The 21,280-nt window shown below is 35.9% G+C and overlaps 1 protein-coding gene across 1 annotated transcript; it reads left to right on the top strand.

Annotated features, from left to right (window-relative positions):
* Positions 1 to 20,435: 20,435 nt before the first annotated feature.
* On the top strand, positions 20,436 to 20,960 carry K441DRAFT_682697 (uncharacterized protein; the record flags this gene model as incomplete). Its single annotated transcript, XM_067651609.1, has 2 exons — positions 20,436 to 20,513; positions 20,577 to 20,960. The coding sequence occupies 2 exons, from the start codon at positions 20,436 to 20,438 to the stop codon at positions 20,958 to 20,960; spliced, it is 462 nt and encodes a 153-aa protein (XP_067496780.1).
* Between the last annotated feature and the right edge of the window lie 320 nt (positions 20,961 to 21,280).

Raw genomic sequence — 21,280 nt, 5'->3', positions numbered from 1 at the left:
CCTACACTAAGGCTTAGAAAGATAGCTATACCTTCTCTACTATAAAATATACTAGAAATAATATAACGCTGGTAGAGGATTATATAATATTATATTTAAAGCGTAGTAAAATAGACATTAATTACTAAGGAGTCTTAATTATAATTGCCGCTTTAGGGCAACCTAAATGCGCAGTTTAAGCTATAAAACACCTATTTAAAAATAACTCCTAACCTAGAAACGCCCCTCTCTTTTGCTTTAAGAGATCGGCCTTTATAAGCTACGCGGTTAGGAATAAGCTAAAGTATAAAGTTGCCGCTCTTAGCCTTTACTTTAAGCTCTATAACGGATACTTGTTTTAAAAAGGTACTGCTTAATACGCTTAAGATAACGGTTTTACAGACGGCTAAATATAGCAACTAGGCCGGTAGTCCTTATAAGCGTTCTAGCTTTACTATTTATTATCCCTAAAAGACCTATTTTGGCTAAGTATAAACTTCTAATATAGAACGCTAATACCGTTCTTATTATTACTCGCCCTAGATATAATAGGCGAAGGTATTTAGGCATAACGGCGTGCAGGAGTGCCTATTTTAGCACTCTAATATATTAACTTGAATCTCTTCTTTCCTCCCCTTTTTTATTTTTTATTTTTTCTTTCCCCTACTCTACCTTATATGGTACGGGCGCTGCGCTTCTAGGTCTATAGGTATTACGTTTAGTTAAGGTAGGGTAATCCCCTGTAAATGGCCTTGCGAATATACCTATTCTCAATTAATGCCTTTAAGCCCGTACCCACTAATTAGATTAATTAATCCTCTTCTCTATAAGCGTGTAAATAATAGATGGATATATCTATGTGGCTAAGTGAGCACTATAGTAGCACCCCTGTATCTTAGCAATATTAACATTATTAATATTTACAAAATTAAGCCTTGCTTGCTTGCTTTCCCTCCCACCTATACCTTTTTCTTTGGTTGCATATTTTGGGCTTTATAAATAGATACTGTAGCGATATGCTTGCGCACAGGTCTATAGGCATCACGTTTAGTTAAGGCAGGGCAATCCCTTATAAATGGCCTTGCGAATATACCCATTCTTAATTAATGCCTTTGAGCCCGTACCCACCAATTAGATTAATTAATCCTCTTCTCTACAAGCGTGTAAATAATAGATAGACTTTAACTATCTATTATCTACCTACCTACCTTATACTAATAGATCTTGCAATTAATTTACGTATATAATATTTTATGGTCAGAGCATAACAGCCCATTTTATCGTAATATATCACCTCTCCATTCTACTATCATAGATGTATCGCCTATAATAACCCCATATTCCGCTAGTATATCGAGCACAGTCGGGGTCGAGTTAGTCACCCCATTTTCCTACGGTATTTTACAGCCTCCGAACATGCATCAGTCTCGCTCTTATCCACACTAAAAAGATCAATACGGAGCATAGAAGAAGATTCTCTCTTCTTCGACAGCAGAAGCTGGGCTGTCCTAGTTAACTGTAATGGAGGATACGAGTAGCTAATAAGGGACTTAGACGTTAGTTTTGTTATAACGCGAGAATGCTATTAAATCAGAACCCAATATCACTATGCTTTAGCTATTAGGGGCGTAAGACGTAAGCCGTCAAATGCAATATAGCGTTATTCTATTGCCGTAGTGTTCTGAAGTTACTGCTAGTGGTACAGCAATGCCTGGATATTAACCTGTTTGACAGTAATTAGATCTTGCTCTCTTTTTAGAAGCTCCTCTTTTTCGGTAAGACCGTTATATAGTAGCTTTATTTAATCCTGCAATCTAACGAGTCGGGTACTTATTTTACATGCTTTGAGCACCACAATATACACCACCGTCGCCCAAATACTCAAGCTAAGGCATCCCACGATTAGCACTACATTAGGTTGCTAATAACGCCTTCCATGCCATCTAGCGCTGCTAGTTTACACCAATCACCACTAATGGCCCTATACTCCGTCACTGCCCAAAGCATATATATCTGCAGCACCCTTTCGGCCTCGATTTTCTCTAGGATATGTATTTATCAGTCACTCTCCTATAACGCATATATATATTTTAGTTATCATTCTCGGCTAAAATACACCGCAATTAGCGGGCCTAAGTCACCCATCGCGCAATAGTTAGATGCTAGAGCGGGGCCCTAATCTGCTTTTTATCTATATATAAAAGTGCTATAATCCCATAGGCCCTGGCTCTCCACGCCTCATTAATATTAAATTTTATAACTCGCAGCACTAACAGCGGCGCTATTAGTTAACGGTCTTATCCATTTCCAAAGGAAATTGGACCCGTATTAGGGCTCCTTTTTATCCTCCAATCGACCATAACTTAAAGTATTCCAGTTAGTTTACTAATCTAGTCCGTTTCCAATCTCCTTCATTACCTTCCAAGTCAGCATACGCAGCCTTTAGAGGCGCGTAATATCTTAATCAACCTCTTTATACCTGCTAAGACCTTCTATAGGGATACCGTAACCTTTTCCTATCTTCTATTTCTTATCTTCTAGGCAATACAATATTTTAAAGAAATATAAACAAGGGTAACCCAGCGTCTCCAGCTATATTTACTATAGGTTCTTTAGATTTAAGGAAGTAGGAGGTCGGGAAGTAGGACCTTATGGCTTAGTAGAAGTATCTATCCGTAAAGAATAGGCTTCTAAGGGAAAAAGGCACGCCCTAGATATGGGATTTGTATGCACCACATCTTACATACAATGCTTTTACTAGTGCAGAAATATATAAACAGTTTGGGGATAAAGAGTTATATAAAGCTACAAATGTAAGTAAAACACCATTATTAATAATAATTAACTTATTATAACAGATACGTATTCATGGCGCATATCTAGATAAAATCGCGATGGAACTATACATAAAATCCAAAGTTTACTACACGGTAGTCCCAACAAGTCAATAGGAGAGACTCAAATTTTATAAAAAGATTAATAGCTAGATCCAATAGGTTAGGGGTAGGCTTTAAAAGGTTTTCCCCTTAATATAGTCGACTCTTTTCCAGAGATACTGTCTGTGGTTCCTTCCCAATAGCTCTATTAGTTAGTAAGGCAGCGAGAAGTTAGAACAGAATTTAAAAGATTATTTACAAGATTCCAGCGTAGCTGTATATATGTTAATAAGGATATTACGCGCAATAAAGGTCGGTTAAATAGTGAGTCTGCATTACAGAGACCAGGGCCACGTAGTTTGAATCGGATTGCCAATAGGTGCTCTCCTCTCGCATTTAAGCCGTGTAGTAATATTCGCATACTCTAAGTACGGGCGCCAAATTTATCTAATCTAATTAGCTAGCCCTTATTATAACCTAAGGACCTAAATTGACGTTGCAAGGAATAAATCCATAACAGCTCCTTAGGCCGATTTAGGTCTTAATGCCTCCAAGAGACAAGCATCTACCAACTATTGCCACCTACCGCATGTATGCGTTTCGGAGATGCACCTTTCTAAGCCGCAACCAGCGTGCATTTCGCCCCAGATGTTATAGACTTCGTTTTAATATAACCTAATCCTCTTTACTAAATAGGATACTAAGGGCTGCATATTCTATATAGTCTGTATATCCGCGAATAACATCAGGAGGGGTAAGGGTGCGTATTCAACCTTTATATTATATGCCTCACTTTTTACCTTTTAAAGGTCCCACAGCGGTATAAAGTGGGGAAAGGCACTGCTCTATATTCAAAAAGTAACCTAGGGTTTATACAATTTATAAAATTTAAGGTACAAAGTATAGTATAGGTAATGAAAAATAGATAGTTAAATATTGCCTAGCATTGGTCTTTAAAACTTAGGAGTAGAAAGGGTATATAAGGGAACTAGATTAGAAGAACGGGCGAGCCTAGTTCTTGGACTAGCTATATAGGTTTAGATCCTTACAGGTTAAGCCCTAAGCTGCATTTCACTAAAACGAGAAGTGTTAAAGTAGTGCCGATCACTACCGTATTAGGGTTAGATTAGAGGTGTCTATAACTTATCTACGTGTATATATAGCCTTATTTTCTTTAAAATCTTTACATAAGTTCTTCTTTCCTAATATCTATGCACGGACTTCTAATTAATAAGAAGTCTTGGGGCCAGGAATAACATTAAAACAGCAGCATTAGGCTCTAAGCTTATCCGATTCTAAAAGCAATAAGCAGCAAGTAGCCATATAATATACACCTCCCTATAGGCAGTCCCGTGGTCCTAGCTTTTAACCCTTTATACCGTATAGCCCTTTAAAGTGCGTCCCTATAAATAAAGAGCAGCTCGCCAAAGCCTTAATGCTCTAGATAGATATAATTACTCCCTTACCCTTCTACCAATTACCGTCGCCCGCAGCACCCGAGATAGCTCTATATATATATGCCAGAACTAGGCCAAAGCATACTACTACCAGTAAGCTATTTATTTATATTACGAGATTATATAACAAAGGCTAGGCCTTAGTTAAGTCTAATCTTTATCACAGTATAAAAGGCTACTAATAGCCTTATATTTTCTCCCCCAGACTCTTTACATTTTAACTACAACCTATAATAGCAGCAACGCTAGTTATATATGGTAATCCTAACGGTAACGGCAAGAAACCATATAATTTTTTGACCCTATACCTACTAACGCTCTATTTCCCAGTAGTACCCAACTGCCATTAGTCTTTTAACGGCGCTTAACAATGTCCAATTCGAACCATCCTCCTATAACTATAAACCGCCGTCCTATAGATACCGAGAAACTAAAACTTAAACTAATGGGAACATAGCACTCGGATCTTAGAGACGTTAAATTCTCCTAGTTTACGGCTCCAAAATATAAAAGACTCGCCCTATTAGCCCCAATAGAAGAAATACTTTAGAACCTTAAGATTAGCTCTAGAGAACTTTGTTATAGGTTTTTAACCGGGCCTTATAGTCTTGGGGTTAAGGGTACTAAGGCTGAAGAATTCGAACATCTTATCTTAGTACAAATTATCCTTCCCCTTAAACAAAAGAAGAGTTTCTGGGAGGTTATTGAGGGAAGAGCTTCTAAGTGGGCCGAAGGCAAGTTTGTAATCTGTGGGATATTTATAGTTACGAAAGAATACTTTAATAGGCTGCCGGACTTTAACCAAACTATATAGAGGATATGTTGGACTTATAAGGGGATATCACGTAGCTACGGTTCGTAGATAGTATGATAATTGTATATTCGATTGATTCTTAGGAATAAGGAAAGGGGTAAGGAACTTAAGGTTCCTCACCACGCTAGGGCCACGTCGACACGTGACGACCGCTTGCCTCATTCCCGACACTGGCAACTCTTCTTTTGTGGTTGCCATCTATATACACTTGTAGATTGCCACTATATAAAGATACAAAGCTAAGGAGAAGAAGATAAAGAAGGACGTTAGGTTTAACGAGAATACAAAGGGAGTCGCNAAGGCGCTAGTAGTAAGCGAGCCAATAGCGATTTTCCATCCCGGGGATAGAAAATCCTAATTGGTTGGCGAAAGTTAGGGTCGGCAGAATATGGCAGAATTTAGTAGGTAGTACGCCCTAGGAAACTGCGTTATTAAAATAGGGTTGCGGAGCTAGCGGAGCGTAACTGGATACGGCTAGCTTAAGTAAATGGGAATAATAGTTAACCAATAGGAATGCTCTTGAATTGCCTTTGTTATCGCATCTACCGGGTTGTCTTGGCCATTAATCCATTGAATCCCAAACAGTTCTTGATGCTCCACGAGGACCTCTACGAGGACCTCTACGAGAGCCTCCACGAGGACCTCTACGAGAGTCTCCACGAGAACCTCTCTGAGGACCTCCACGAGGACCTCCATGAGAACCTCTGCGAGGACCTCCACGAGGACCTCCATGAGAACCTCTGCGAGGACCTCCACGAGGACCTCTGCGAGGACCTCCATGAGGACCTCTACCAGGACCTCTACCAGGACCTCCACGAGGACCTCTGCGAGGACCTCCATGAGGATCTCCATAAGGGTCTCCACGAGAACCTCTATAAGGGTCTCTACGAGAACCTCTATAAGGGTCTCCACGAGAACCTCTATAAGGGTCTCCATGAGAACCTCCATTAGTGCTTTGTAGCCGATATTGATCGTACCATCTGCCGTATTCTAATTCCCTGCTAAACTTCTCCTGATCTTGCGGTGGTAACATAGATCTGGGTTATTGTGGAGGTTATTACGGATATTACTGCGGAGGTTGCTGCGGAGATTGCTACGGATATTACTACGGAGGTTGCTATAGAGATTGCTGCGGAGGCTGCTGCGATGGATACAGAACTAAAGACAGAGGTGGATACTGGGGAACTGAAGATGGAGGTAAAAGTGATAGATACTAGGAAACTAAAGATAGAGGTTAAAGCGATAGATGCGGAACGGAGGAACTTATACTTAAATTCCATTATAAGCTAAGCTTCTTTTAGTGCTTAATCTCTTATAAAGTCCATTTATGCTCTTCTTCTATATTAAGGACTTGCTTCTAAATATTGTCTCTAATAATGCCCCCATCTATAGGGACAAATACTCCACTCTCCTAAAGAAAGTCTTGAAAATTCTTAATAATATTAATATTGCTAAGCGCCCAGGTGTCGGCGGTCCATCCTATAAAATCCTCCCTAAAATATTCCCATAGTTGTAAATTGGCGTAGTGTCTACTTTAGTAGAATAAAATCCAGTATAGGAGAAAGCCGTTAACTTATTATGCGGTATAAGTTGTTATATTAAAGGCAAATTTATCCTAATCTTTATTAATAAGTTCCGCGTATATAGCTACCCCTAGTAGTAAGGAGTCTCTCTAGTTATTTATAGCCATGTTTTCGGAGGAAGGGAAGTGTTGTTTAGTACGCGTTTGTGACATATATTTGCGATTATAGGGCTTAGGACTAGTTCTGGCCTTAAATCGCGAAGACTCGTAAAGCGTGTTGTTCTGCGTAATGGACGCAAGAATCCGTAATCTTGGAAAGGCTTAGGACCAGTTCTGGCCTTTAAATCCTTAAATTCGTGGAAGAGTTCTATTTGAGGTTTAGGACCAGTTCTNACCTTAAAAGACAGCTTCCTTTAGCACGAGTAGCACTGGTACAGTGGCTTATCTCTTCTTGGTAAAATACCTAGCTATTCTGTAGTATAACAGTAAAGTTAACTACTAATTAGTGTTGGTTACATATAAGGGGATATCACGTAGCTACGGTTCGTAGATAGTATAATGATTGTATATTCGATTGATTCTTAGGAATAAGGAAAGGGGTAAGGAACTTAAGGTTCCTTACCACGCTAGGGCCATGTTAACACGTGACGACCGCTTGCCTTATTCCCGATAGGATATATCCTAGGCGTCTTATAAACCTGTTTAAAGTAGAAGCTTTAACTACGGAATTAGATAAGAAACTAGTTTCACTTAAAAGAGGCACTGCTTAAAACAGTAAGCGATTTATTTATATAAAGCGACTGTTTACTCCAACCAAATGCAGTTTAGGTAGTAGAAAAATCATATTATACGAGTTCTATCTATTGCTATTCCCTATTAGTAAAGGGTCCCTAGGACCCTTTTCCGTATCTAAAGCGACGCATATTTATAGGTACCAGAGACAAAATTTTAGAGAAAATACGCCAATTCCATTAACAATGTGCTAGAGGATTCGACGCTTAAAACACAAGGACGTCATCTATTCTAGTAATAGTGACTTATTTGCCCCTAATTATAAGAAACTATAAGTACCCCTAATAAGCCAAAATATTAGAAGCTCCTTAGTACAAAATACCTTTATCTATAGGTAACCTTCTAAAGACTAAGTGCCCCTAAATAGTAGCATTAGTCTTAAGTATATATTAGTTCCGGCTTTTATAGGTCTTCGTCCTGCTAATCTATAGCGCCAACTATAGGTCGCGTTTTTAAGGCAATAAGGAGGCCGGCGTATTATTAGAAAAGGTAATTAGTACGTAAAACTACGAACCACAGCCGTTACTATAAGGCTGCTAATCCTAGCGTCGCCCCCTTTACTTAAAGGCTCCTATAAGTAATTTATATCTTCCCTTAACTCTACCGCCGACCTAAAAAATTTATTACGTTAATGGCCAATCTACTAAAGGCTTGTTATACAAAGCATTTAAAAACCCAAGTAAAAACGGCCGTGGCTGCTACCGCGAACAACCTCCCCTGCCCATCCTATAATGGGCGGATATTCTAATAAGATAACCAGCTGTTTGACTATATTAATCTTAAGCACTCGTTAAAAGTGCAGAAAGCAGTATTAAATCCCTAAAGAGGAACTGTCCCTTTCTAAAAAATTTTATAAAAAGAGGCGCTTTACAAAGCGTAAGTATTAGGCTGTCTTTAGAAACCTAGCTCGGCCCCTTTTTCTTTATCCACTCTATAATCCTTAGTATTTTTTCCCTAGACGGAAGCTAATTTACCTTTATAGGGAATCTTTAGCTAATTAAATACGAGAAGCCTCTTATATACCATCTAATATAACTATAGGAGGTGGTTTAACACCCGACCTAACTCGGCTAATACTTAAAGATAAGAATAGTTCTAGTAGGAACGGCTAAACCCCCTTAATATATTAACCTAGTAGGAAACGTGCTGGCTCTAGCGCGCAGCCTATAAAATTTACCGTACGAACTCTAATTTACTAGGGCGGCCTAAAGCGTGCTAAAGTCGGGTATAAAATTACCGGTGAACTATATACAAACGACTCGGCCAGTAATAGGTGGTCCGTTTAAGTAAACTACCGCTACCGCTCTACCTATTAGCGACAATCTAGGACCTATAAGTCGCCATCTTATTATAAAAATCCAAAGCATAGCTTAGTAAGTGGTTCACTATCACCATTTAATATATAGCCAACCCGCCAACAACTAGATGCTATTAGAATTAACCGTTTTAATCCTTAATATCTAAACCTTCTACTTTAACCTAACTCACGCCCTATTTCTTAAGAGTAGCTTATATTAGAAGTAAAGTCTATATATACTGGTCTTATAATAATAGAGAGAAAATGCATTTATATAGATAGAGCGTAGGCTTCTACCGCTCCTAAAACTAAAGGAGATCCTAATTCTAAATTAGCAAATAATCACTAGCAAGCATTAATTGCTCTATACTAAACCCTGCTTTATAAGCATTACGACTTCTTCTTAGCCTCTTAACATCCTTCTACTTCCCCTATATTACGTCGTTTAGCATCTAAGTACTCTATACCTGCTAGAATGTGGAAATACAGTATCTACTCTTTTCTTAAGCTATTACGTCGTCGGTTGCCCGAAAGTTTAGATTATATACTCGCTTTTATATACTTTGCTTATTAGATAATGGCTCTTCTTTATAAAACAGTGCCTATATTTTAGGATACTTAGATCGAATATCTTAATAATCTTGGTCGATATTATATAGCTATTAAAAATAAGGACCTACGCGACCGTAAAACCTAGGCAGGTGTTACACGTTTCTAATATAGTAAAGCTGCTAATAAGAGCCCTTCTATAGGCCGTTTATACTACCACCTAGCTATACTAGCGCGACCTAATGCGCTCTAGCAACTTTACTACTATTTACGGTCCTTAACTTGCGTCTAGCCATTTATAAGCGCCTAAGAATCTATCTTAATACTACTAAATCTAATCCTTAGCCGTTCTAAAATATTATATCTATACTCTCTACCTGTAGATATAAGTTTCATTAAAGCTTACGGTATTCTCTTTAGAAAGCTACTATTAGAAGGCTTTAAAGAAGCTCTCGCATCGTTCTTAAGATAATTAAATAACTATATTAGGCGCGTAACTGCTAAATAGAAAGAGCAAGGTGTCTATATTACCGTTACTAATATTGCTAGACTTTTTAATTACGGCTTATAGGACTTAATCCTCAGGCATATCTTCTAGTTATACGCTAAAAAGTTGCTCCGCAGCTCTTACACTAAACGATTATCAACTCCCTTAGATAATAATTTAAGTCGTTTACTATCTCTAGTTTCCCTAAAACTAAAACACTTCTCTAACAAAGAGCTATCGGCTTAGCTCCTTAAACTATCCTCTAATTTCGCATTCTCCCGTGCTTATCGTCTAACATTTTTAACTCTAGCTCTAATTCTTTGGCGTATTAGGGACGGAAATATTCTTTCTTATATTTACGTTTTGTTTGCATTCCTTTCCACCGCTATTTTAATCTCATACGTTAGCGTATTGTTATACAACATCGCCCCCTAGTTAGAAATCGTTGCTTTTCTTAATACGTTATTAAAGTCTAAGAGATATAGCCCACTCATTATAAGCAGTTTGTTCCCTAATTAAGGTCAAAATAACAGCCGTCTATTACCGGAAGATTACCTTATATATAGGCAAGTTTGGAGTTAGTGCTATTTCCTAGAATAGTGGTTTAGTAGTAAATATAATAAAGAGGAGCGCTCTCTTAAACTCGCTTTAATAATTAAATTAAGAGCGGAGCGTATTTTACGCCTTAGTTAATAAATCGCATCTATAAGATTAAAGGCCATAATTAAGGACTTTTAGCCTAACTTCGTCTTAGTACAAACGCTGGATATAGTATAACCAGACATCTAATACGTGGTCTGTGTCCTCTATATTTATATAAGTCTAACTAGGGCACGAAACTAATAAAGAGGGTTCTCATTCCTTAATGTCAAACATTGAGGTCACTGTTAAGTACCACCTTATAACTTATACCCTATTTCTTGCCATCGTATATCTTACTATCTATTTTCTATTACCTATTTATTACCTACTACTAACTAAGTGGCAATGTCGACCTGGTAGTAATTGAGTAATAGTTCTAAATCGTCATCAGTATCGTTATCAGTGTTGTTATTAGTTTTTTGCCCTAACGCTATATATATAGAGAGCTTTTAGAGCCAGCTTTAATCGATAGAGTTCTTTTTAGTAACTTATCCATCCGACACTTAAACCGTATATCACTATTAGTTAATGCAATAAATATAGATTAAAAGTCTGATAATGTTTATGATATTAATGGCGACTTACCGGAGATATAAGATTATAAAGCTAAATAAATAAGTCTTTCTAGTTAACTGCAATCAGCGCCTAAAGCTTAGAATCTAAGCGCCACCACGGCTTAGAGCGGTCATGCGCCTATTCCTATAAAGGCGGCTAATAGGATTTTACTTAGGAATTACACCATAAGATAATACTGCGTGTCTTCTTTTAGTGCTCTGTTAATAGTCCTATAAACTAAGTTATAGTATATAACACCAATCTACTACTTAATTAACAAGACGTATTTTAGATGCTACTTAAAGAGGGGGATTAGAGCGTTGTAATTCCAAATAATAGTACATAGCCGCATATAATGTTGATTTGTAGGCGTATCTAACTAAAATATCTAGTTATTACTAAGCTCCTTATACTATTAAGGAATAGAGATTCAATAGGTATAGCTGTATAAGATGCTCTTAGTAGTACTAGGGCTGCTATTATAGAAGAGAAAAAAGTGCGAATTGCTACCGCTATAAATAGTAATATTACTTAGCGGTTTATAGATAAGCAGATAGGCGATTATATAATAGAAGGAGGGAGAAATTTAGTTAAAGTTATTATTGAGGTGGCTTATAGGGAAAGTAGTTTCAACTAGGAGGCCTAAAGGGACTATCTAGGAGCAAAACCTGCCGTTCTTATTACCGAGAATAGAGCTATAAGACTTAAAGCTGCCACGGTGGGGGTTGCCGCCATTACCACGTCTATAATTAAAGGGGTCCTAATCGCATTAAGGAGAAAATATAACCTTAAAGAAAATATCTCTTAAAAGAGCTTAATAATAATTTTTAACTGCCGATTTTCTTTTAATAAATGGTTACTTATGGGAAAAGCGCTAAGCGTTAGTAGGAGATTTTCTTTAAGCAAGATCTCTGTTTCTCTACAATAAAATATAAGCTGCGTAAGTACTCCGTGCATTTCTAAAGTTAAACCTCTACTATTTATACTTAGAATACCTAACTCTATATATTCTATTATAACTACTTACTAACTATAGTTAAGATTTAGGATTATATCAGATGTATAGACACTGCTTTAAGCAGGATAGTTTATCCTGTATAGATATATCTAGAAGTCCTAATAATAATTTTATCCATTAGTTCTTAACGATATATTCATTTATAAGCAGTAATAATAATTGAATATTTTGAAATCCTTATAAATATATATAGGAAACTTAAAGCCTTATAGTATAGTAAAAGGATACTAAGGTGTATATATAGTATTAATTATACACCGCTTATTTAAATATATACGTAAGAGTAGATAGTAAGTAATAAGAGGAGGGGACTCTAAAACAATGTCGACTATAGCAAATCGCTACAACACTATTCCAAGACCGGTGATATAGCCTCTATATACAATATCGCGATTATTTATTTATATTGCGATAAATCGGCTCTCTTATAAATACGATGCGATAAGTGGTTAATTTATTCATTTATTTATTATTCGGACCCCTAGATATATTAAAATTATACTCCTTTCTTAGGATTTTAATATACTATAGCACTTATGTTAGTAATAACGCCTTTAGTCTTCGTAGAGGGAATCTATACGTTATTTACGCCCTTTATTATATTTTCTTCTATCTAGCTATTTATATGTTCTTTAAATAGCATCTTAAGCACTTTCCAGTACTAGTAGAGACTAGATTTCTTCCGTACGCGAGGGAAGAAATCTAAAACCTATCTAAAGAACACTATATAATATTTTATAGTTAAAGATTTTAGAAAGTCAATAGGGCTTTAGTTAATCTCTCTATAATATCTAATCGCTAGTAAGTAGGATTTATAAGATAATAAGTACTTAACTTACAGCTTCTATTTCTTCTATACTTCGCTTATAATGGCCTTAGTGGTGTCTATAGGCTCCGCTTTAACTAGACCTTATAGTACTAGCTTTTTAATAAGATTTTTGTAATAATCCCCTGCGTGCTTAACCCTCTTTTATTAGGGTTTCTATCTTTAAACCTATATTATTATCTTATAGGCCTAACTATAAATAGTAATATGCTAGAAGGAGGGCGAGGGCTTAAGTAATAAAAAGGAAACGGAGAAGGGTAATAGAGTGGCGTAGGGCTGTGGGGGGAGGAGTATAATAATTATAAGTGGAACGGCGATGGAGGGCAGTAAAGTAGTTAAGGAGCGGTTAAGAGCAACTAGAGCGCATAAGATGGAGGAGTAAAGATATACGCTAAGAGAATAAAATAAGGAAAAAGGTCTATAATTTAGGCTAAAAGAGTTGCGGCGTTAAAATAGGAATGGGTAAGTCGCGAATAGGGGTAGTAAAGAAGAGGCTGGCGTAAGTATTTATACCCTTTCTCTATAGTACTAACCGGGTTAACTTTTAAGGACCTAAAGGGTAAGCGCTTTAATGGCTAATATAGTAGTTTTATAGGTTAGGGTAATAAGTAGGGGGTAAAGGCGGTAATAGGGGTAACACGCTTAAGGGCGGCAAGGGGTTACAGGATTCAACGCCTTAATTTAGCTTAAAGGTAAAATTATCGGGTATAAACTACAATTCTATTATATAACATGGTGGGATTAGTGGATTTCAGCTTTAGAGCTACGTAATTCAGGTAATATAATACATAAGTATTAGGCTATATCCGAATTCTTACCATTTAGAGCATTCTATTTAAGAAAAATTAAAAAGTGCCTTCTACTAAGTTTGGGTTAATATTCATTTCTTACTTATTAAGAGAGGATAGTATTATTAACAGAGAGCTATTCCCTTAAGTCTTATACTATTCTATCCCAATAAGCAAAATCTCTAGATAGTGCTCTTGTAAGGCTATTTTGTATATATAAGATTTAACTCAAACTAAGCCATTACGAAGGGGATATTTTTCTTAACGCTACTATCTCCTAGAAATACCACTAAATTATAAAAAAATAAGAATATTATAAGTCTTAACTAGTTTAAGTAGGCCATCTCTACGTCTTAGTTATTATAGCTTGAGGTTAAAAGGAAATATAAGCATACTAGTTAAAAGGTTAAAGGAACCCTTTATATCCTACTCTTTTAACAATACTAAAGTATCTATCTCACTCTTAATATTATAGGTTATTAAATAGTGCTACCTAATAAGGTGCGATAGCTGTAAAATCTAAATAGAGGACGTAAGTTTAAGAATGTGTATAGCTTGGCCAAACCGCGATCTATCGGAGTTGAATATTGTGGAGTATCTATATATTAAGAACCGCCTAACTGCGCTAAGGTATAATAGAAGGATAAAATAGCTAAGAGTTGTCTTTAGAAAGCTTATCTGCCAATTTAAATAGCCTAGGAGTTTACCTATTTTAAGGTTTACGTTATAGTAAAAGATAACGGTCTTAAGACTAAAATCGGACTTAAGTATCTGCTATTATTTAGCGATCGCTAGCTCTGGTTATTGCATCTTATACTTTATTATATTCTACTAGGGTTAACTAGTTATCTATAGACTTAGCGGGTAGACTTTTAGTAAACCTTTTTATCTAGGACTTATAGGACTATTTATAATTAAGTAATAAGTTATAATTAAGGCGATACTAGTAGGACTAATTAGTTATAAACGGTCTATATATTTTTAGGCTTAATAAGCGTATATAGTCCGTTTAAGTGCATTAGCCTTCCCAGCATTTTACTACTTTATCCCACTTAGAGTAGGATACCTCTTGCTAGGGAAGCAGAAACTCTTCTTCAATTATTCCTATTAGCTTAAGTAACAACTTATTAATATAAACCTTAGGTCCTTAGCCGAACTAATAACAAAGTTATAAAGTAAGAATTGCGGAAGATCCTTTAGCATAGGCTTTAAGATGCGCTTTAAGTTTAGTAATACTAACGGGAAATGCCTATATAGTTTAAAAATGGGTTATTTTAAGTTTAGTTAATAGGGTAACATTTATAGAGATCCCCAGAGACCGCTCAATTTAAAGCCTAGCTACCTATATCCTACTCTGGCGATCTTAACGCTACTAGAACTGTTAGTATAGGTTCTATTATAGCGTGGGGTAAACCATTTTAATCCTACTAGGAGGTTAAAGCGTTAATTAGCGTATAGAAATACTAAGGTTGTATTAACCGCGACTAGGGAATACTCCAAGTTCTAAAATACGGAGCTGCCGGCGACAATTATATTATCTTTACTTATTATTAAATTAAGCTAACTACTATATTTATGGTTAACTGGCGACCTAGCGTTTTATAGTAGACACTAATTAGGTTCTTAAACATCAGCTATATATAGCGTATTAAAATCTAGATTTGGCCGCGTAATATACCCTATTATAGGCTTAAGTTCGTATAAGCGAACCTACCGTGCTACTATGGTTTTCTAATAACCGAACGTTTATAGTAGGTTGTTCTTCCTAATAATAGGTTCTCACTATATGACGCGGTTAAGAAGTGTGTAACGCGTTAAATATAACATGTTCTATAGTTTAGAAATAAATTTTAAAGCTAGCAGCATACCAATAAATAGACCGCTATAATTAGCTAGGAGTAGAATAACGAAAAAGATATACAACACTAGATATAGCGTAAAGCTCTATTATTAACTAAAAGTTTAGCAAAATTAAAAGGGCTACTAAAGACCTCCTAGTATATTAAAGATATATAGCTTTAACTATATCTAACTAGATTTAGGAATAGGTGAAGGCATTTTATACTAATAACCTTCGTTATATTTACAAAAATAAGGATATTTTAATTAATATAGGGGTTAAATAGGACAAGGTTTAGAAGGGCCTAGAGAATATTTTTACGTATTTTAATAAATATATAGGAAATCCTAAGCCGCGTAAAAAATATAGCAAAAGAATATTAGGTTTAGCGTCTACCTATCTATATATTTAGAGGGTTTAATATCTAGACTTAATTAAACTTTCTACTAGTAACTGCAATTAACTTACTGTTAAAGAGTTGCAAAACCTTCCTTATACCTTTCGCTCTATTTTTACAGATGAGGTTTATAAGAACGGATTTATCTAGATTAAAGTGCCTATAGAACTATTTAACTTTAGCAAAGCGCATAAAAGTTTCCCATCGGTGGATTTTAAAAGCACTATATTCCAGCTTTACTATAACAACCTCTTAAAAAAGTCTCTAAACTCTATAGTCCATTAGGTAGGCTAAGGCAGGCCCTATAAAAATCCTCTTATACTAAATATAAAGGCGCCTACTCTATATAAAGATCTACCTTTATTACTAACCGCGTAGTTTTAGGGAGATTGGCTGACCGAATTAATTAGAGGATTGCCTATTAATATAAACTACTATATACTTAACGCAAAAGACCTAAAGACATAAGCCTTAATTAGCTTACCTCCAACACCTCTTTAATGCGATAACCGCTTAATATAAACAGCCCAGAAGCTAGAAGGTATACACTACCCCTACGCGTATATTAGCCGAATAATATCGCCGTTTAGTATGTATATTAAAGATACCGGTCTTAGCTCTATTAATCTCCTCTATACTAGCTCCCTAAAAGTATAGATTATTATACCCCTATACCATTCCCGTCTCCTTAAATCTAAGCTAAAAAAGACCTTTTATAGCATTAAGTCTTATACTTAATTTATCCGCTATTTAGCTCCTCTTATTACCCCATTATAATTGCTAAAATAGAGTATTAATTTTACTATTATCTATTAGGAACCTAGGTAGGTTATTAGAGTTCTAGAAGATATATACCACTTTAAGCTATACCTAGGTCCTAATTGCGCCAAGGCTATTAACTTAATACTAAAAGGCGACTAGTAAGCTCCTATTGGTTACCAATTCTACTTAGAGAAATATACGGAGGATGTATATATTAACGTATAAGATTTATCTATTTTACCTAGCAATCTAAACCAGGAATTTTCTTTATTGTTTAAAGCAGATACAAGGCCCGGATATAATTAAGTAGCTATAAATAAACGTAAGAATAATATAATCTCGGACATGGAATTTGACGATCAGCTTTTAGAAATGCCTAACTTGGCTAAATTAACCGACTCAGATGCTCTTAAGCGTGAGTTAAGGAAAGTGCTTAAACTAGAAGATTATAGAACTCCTCCTAAAGTAGTCTTGTCTGCCGGAGTTCCTAGTATATAATCCACTAATATAGACGCTCTCTAAAGGTCCTCTAAGCTTTCTCTATTATTTAAAGAACAATCCTATACCTCTTTTACCTGTGGGTTGGGCGTTAAATCTATAATGGACCTCTATCTTATAGATACACCGATATTAAACTCTATCCTAGACGGTAGTTCTAAGTACCCCTTACCGAGATCCTTAAGTATGCTACTACTAGATTATTCCAAAGAACTACTAACTCTAGATAACGACACTATTATAGATGTATATACCCTAACATTAACGGTTATATCTATAGACTTTATAAATACCTACTACTAGACCCTAAGGTCTGAACACTACGTTAAGTAAGCATTAGGGCCATTTTTAGAAGGCAGGGAAAGCATGCTTAAAGCAGGCTATAGATCCTAGGTATTGGGAAGAAAGAGAAAATATATAATAGACGAGGGCTTTTCTCTAAATATATACATAGTCTTACCAATCTCAACTACTAGTGACCGTTAGATGTGCTACCTTTAGGCCTCCACGGTAGCTGCGGGCTATAAAAAGCATTAAATACTATGCATTTTAAAAATGTAGGATAATTATCTAAAAGATTAAGCAGACGGATGTGTGCTTTAGACGATTTAACTCGCATATAAGATTGGGAAACTAGCAATTCTTAGGTGTTTTAGAGATGCTATACGTTATATAGAGTCTTATACACCTATAAAAGATATAGCAAAGAGCATAGACGGCATCGTGGAGTCACATCTTGTAGTAGAAAATTCCGAATATAATATTAGTTTAAATTCCTTATACGAGTATAGGTCCGCTCTTTATTAATACTTTCAGAGCTTCTCTAAGGAAGTTAAAGTAGTAAAAAACTAACGGGCCGAGTCCCGGAGTAAGATTGGGAAAAAAGTAACTACTATAGTTTATAATACGGTTGTCCCTTGCCTGGAAAAGCTTTACCTATATAACAACTATAAGAAATCAAAAGCTAAGCTAAAGAAAACTATTACTAAAGGACGTGCACTTTATCATGCCCTTTTATACCTTAATTTAAGTTTACTTCTACTATTCCTAGGCTACCCTTTAACCCCGCTATTGCTTAATTTAAATTTAAATAATCTACTAGGCTAGATCTTATACTTATTGCATTAATTTAAGAGACATTAGTTAATAATTCGCTTTACTATAGGCTATAGGAATTGCTAATAGTACTAGTTTATTCTAGCTTAGTTACCCTAATATAGGTAATAAAAAGATTTGGGAGTACCTTGGAAAATACCTAATTAAAATGTTACCTAGGTTAAAAGAACTTAATCTAGCCAATATTCTCGATATTCTCAATAGCTTATCCGTGGCTTCTACTAAGGCCGATGTTAATATCATAAGCAAAATAAGGTTAATAAATTGCTTAAATAAGGAAATCGCAATGGTGTAGCAGGGAAGGGGAATTTAGGGCTTGTTTCAATATAACTAGAGGAATTCTTATTACTATACTAAAATGTTCTTCCTATCCTCTAACCATTCTATAATATAGTGCATACTATGTTCTAATAAAGTGAATCTTTACTCTATTAAATTATATCTCTTATTTATATTGGCACTCTCCTATATTAATTAGAGTTTGCTTCTATTATTCCTAGGCCATCCTTTAACCCCGTTATTACTTGACCTAAATTTAAATAACCTACTAAAGAAATTTCGTACTGGTTAAATCGATTTAAGAGACACTAGTTAGTAATCTGCGTTACTATAAACTATAAGAATTTTCTAACTATACTAGTTTATTTTACTATTCTCTTATCACCGTATTACTTACCACTAGTTTCTATTACCTGTATTTACCTTATATATATAGAGAGCTTCTAGAGCCAGCTTTAATAGATAAAGTTCTCATTTTTAATCGTCTAGTTCGACACACCCTAATATAGATCACGAAAAGATTTGGGCGTATCTCGGATTATACTTAATTAAAATTTTACTTAAGTTAAAAGAACTTAATCTAACCAATGCTCTTAATGCTCTTAATGGCTTATTGGTGGCTTATACTAAGGCCAATACTAATATAGTAGGCAAAATGGGGCTAATGAGTTGCTTAGATAAGGATATTACAATCATGTAGCAGAAAGGGAGATTTAGAGCTCGTTTGAGTAGCATATATTTCGCACGTTATTATACACGGTATTATTGTCTATCTACATATATGTGGCCATAGGTGAACGATTTTATGTTCTACGTGCTATGGCAAGTAAAGCAAGAAGATTGCCTAGCGCCTAATCTATAGGCTGGTGCGCATAAATTAAAGAAAGTAGTCCATCTAGAGCTGGATTTCTAATATTATTACTTATTCCAGCAATTGCGTTTTAAAGGAGAACTAAAAATGGATCGGCTTGTCCCGAGTTGTATATAGTAATTGCATTAAGAAGTCTTTAAATAACTGCATTACCTACTAGTGGTGCTGCGGGTGTAGGTAGGGGTGTAGGTATAGGTGTAGGTGTAGGTGCAGGCGTAGGCGTAGGTGCAGGTGCGGGTGCGGGTGCTTAATTAAAGTAGCCCTAGTTAGATTTTAATATACTCTAGCTAAATTCTAATAGGCTAGATTATAATAGGTTGGATTTTAATAGGCTAGGTTTTAATAGACTGGATTTTAATAGGCTGGGTTTTAATAGACTGGATTTTAATAGGCTAGGTTTTAATAGACTGGATTTTAATAGGTTGGATTTTAATAACCTCTAGGATTTTAATAGCCTCTAGGATTTTAATAGCCTCCAGCTGGGTTAAAGTATCCCCTAGCTAGATTAAAGTATCCCCTAGCGGGACTAGGGAAGCCCTAGGCTAGGGAGGTATTTACCTAGCGTATATTCTGCCTAGAATGGGCTTATCGTCTATCTAGGGGCCAATTAGATAGTATACTTTGTCCACTATTATAATATATACTTATAACTTATTAGCGAGCTACTATATCTAAACAAAGCAGTGCATTTGCGTAGTTACTAAATATAAAGAATTTATACTCTTCTCTATTCCCCACTTTAACTTACGTCTAGGTAGCCCTTTTAAATATAATACTAGGGCGTCTTCTTAGGAACCCAACTCCTCGGACTATTGGATTTTCCCCACTACGTTATATCTCTCTTAGGGTTTCTGCGTTTCCAACATTTATATATATTATTCGCTGTGCTTCGCGGGTCTATAAAATAAAGTTTAGTACGATATTAAGTCCTCCTAATATTATATCTGTAGGAACAATATTAAAAATCAGCGTTCCTTATTATTGTTTGTTATTCTTAAAGAATAAATAATATAAGTCGTTATTACTTCTTATTCGTACTAAAATTAACTCTCTCTAAATATTTTAGTTCTATGCGAAAAAGCAATTATTACGTACTCTCCACATTGGATCGGCGCCTTAGGGAGGTCTTATCCCTAAAAAAGGAGGAGGTACCCATTTTAGGGGTGCGCCATAATTAGGTAGAGGCTGTTAAGGAGGGATACCTTAATAAGGTGCGCCATAAGATAGAGGTGGAGGCTGTTAGGGGGGTAGAGGCTGTTGGGGGGGCAGAGGCTATTAGGGGGGTAGAGGCTGTTAAGGGGGCGGAGGCTATTAAGGAAGTGGAGGCTGCTAAGGAGGCGGAGGCTATTAGTAGGGTAAAGGCTATTAGTGGGGTGGAGGCTGCTAATAGGGTAGAGGCTATTAGTGGAGTGGAGGCTATTAATGGGGTTAGGGCTGTTAAGGAGGTGGAGGCTATTAAGGAAGTAGAGGAGGCGGAGGCTGTTAAGGAGGTAGAGGCTATTAAGGAAGTAGAGGCTATTAAGGAGGCGGAGATATATCCAGTATTACTAAATCAATTACTATTAGACTCCTCTAGTACTGGTATATTAATGTAATTAGGATAGGGTGCCTAAATATTAACTAAGATATTTCACCTTCCTAGTGACGTATATCTTCAAAAGAGTTATTATAAATTAAGTTTTTGCGGTTTTAAAATAGATTGTATAGACCTTAAGTAAAAAGAGATAGATAACCTAATTATTGGAGCCTATCTAATACCGTTTATAAGATAGGGGTTAGAATATTTATATTATTCTTTTAAATAAGAAGTTATAAGTATAACTAAAGTTCTTAGTAGATTAAATTAGAAGTTAGGTAACTTATAATAGCGTCTAGTAGCTATCTTTCGTATATAGGCCAGACATTAAGATCCTTA

This window comes from Cenococcum geophilum (genome assembly GCF_001692895.1).
Source record: "Cenococcum geophilum 1.58 unplaced genomic scaffold K441scaffold_88, whole genome shotgun sequence".
NCBI lineage: Eukaryota > Fungi > Ascomycota > Dothideomycetes > Gloniales > Gloniaceae > Cenococcum > Cenococcum geophilum.
This window is presented reverse-complemented; position numbering and strand designations above follow the sequence as displayed.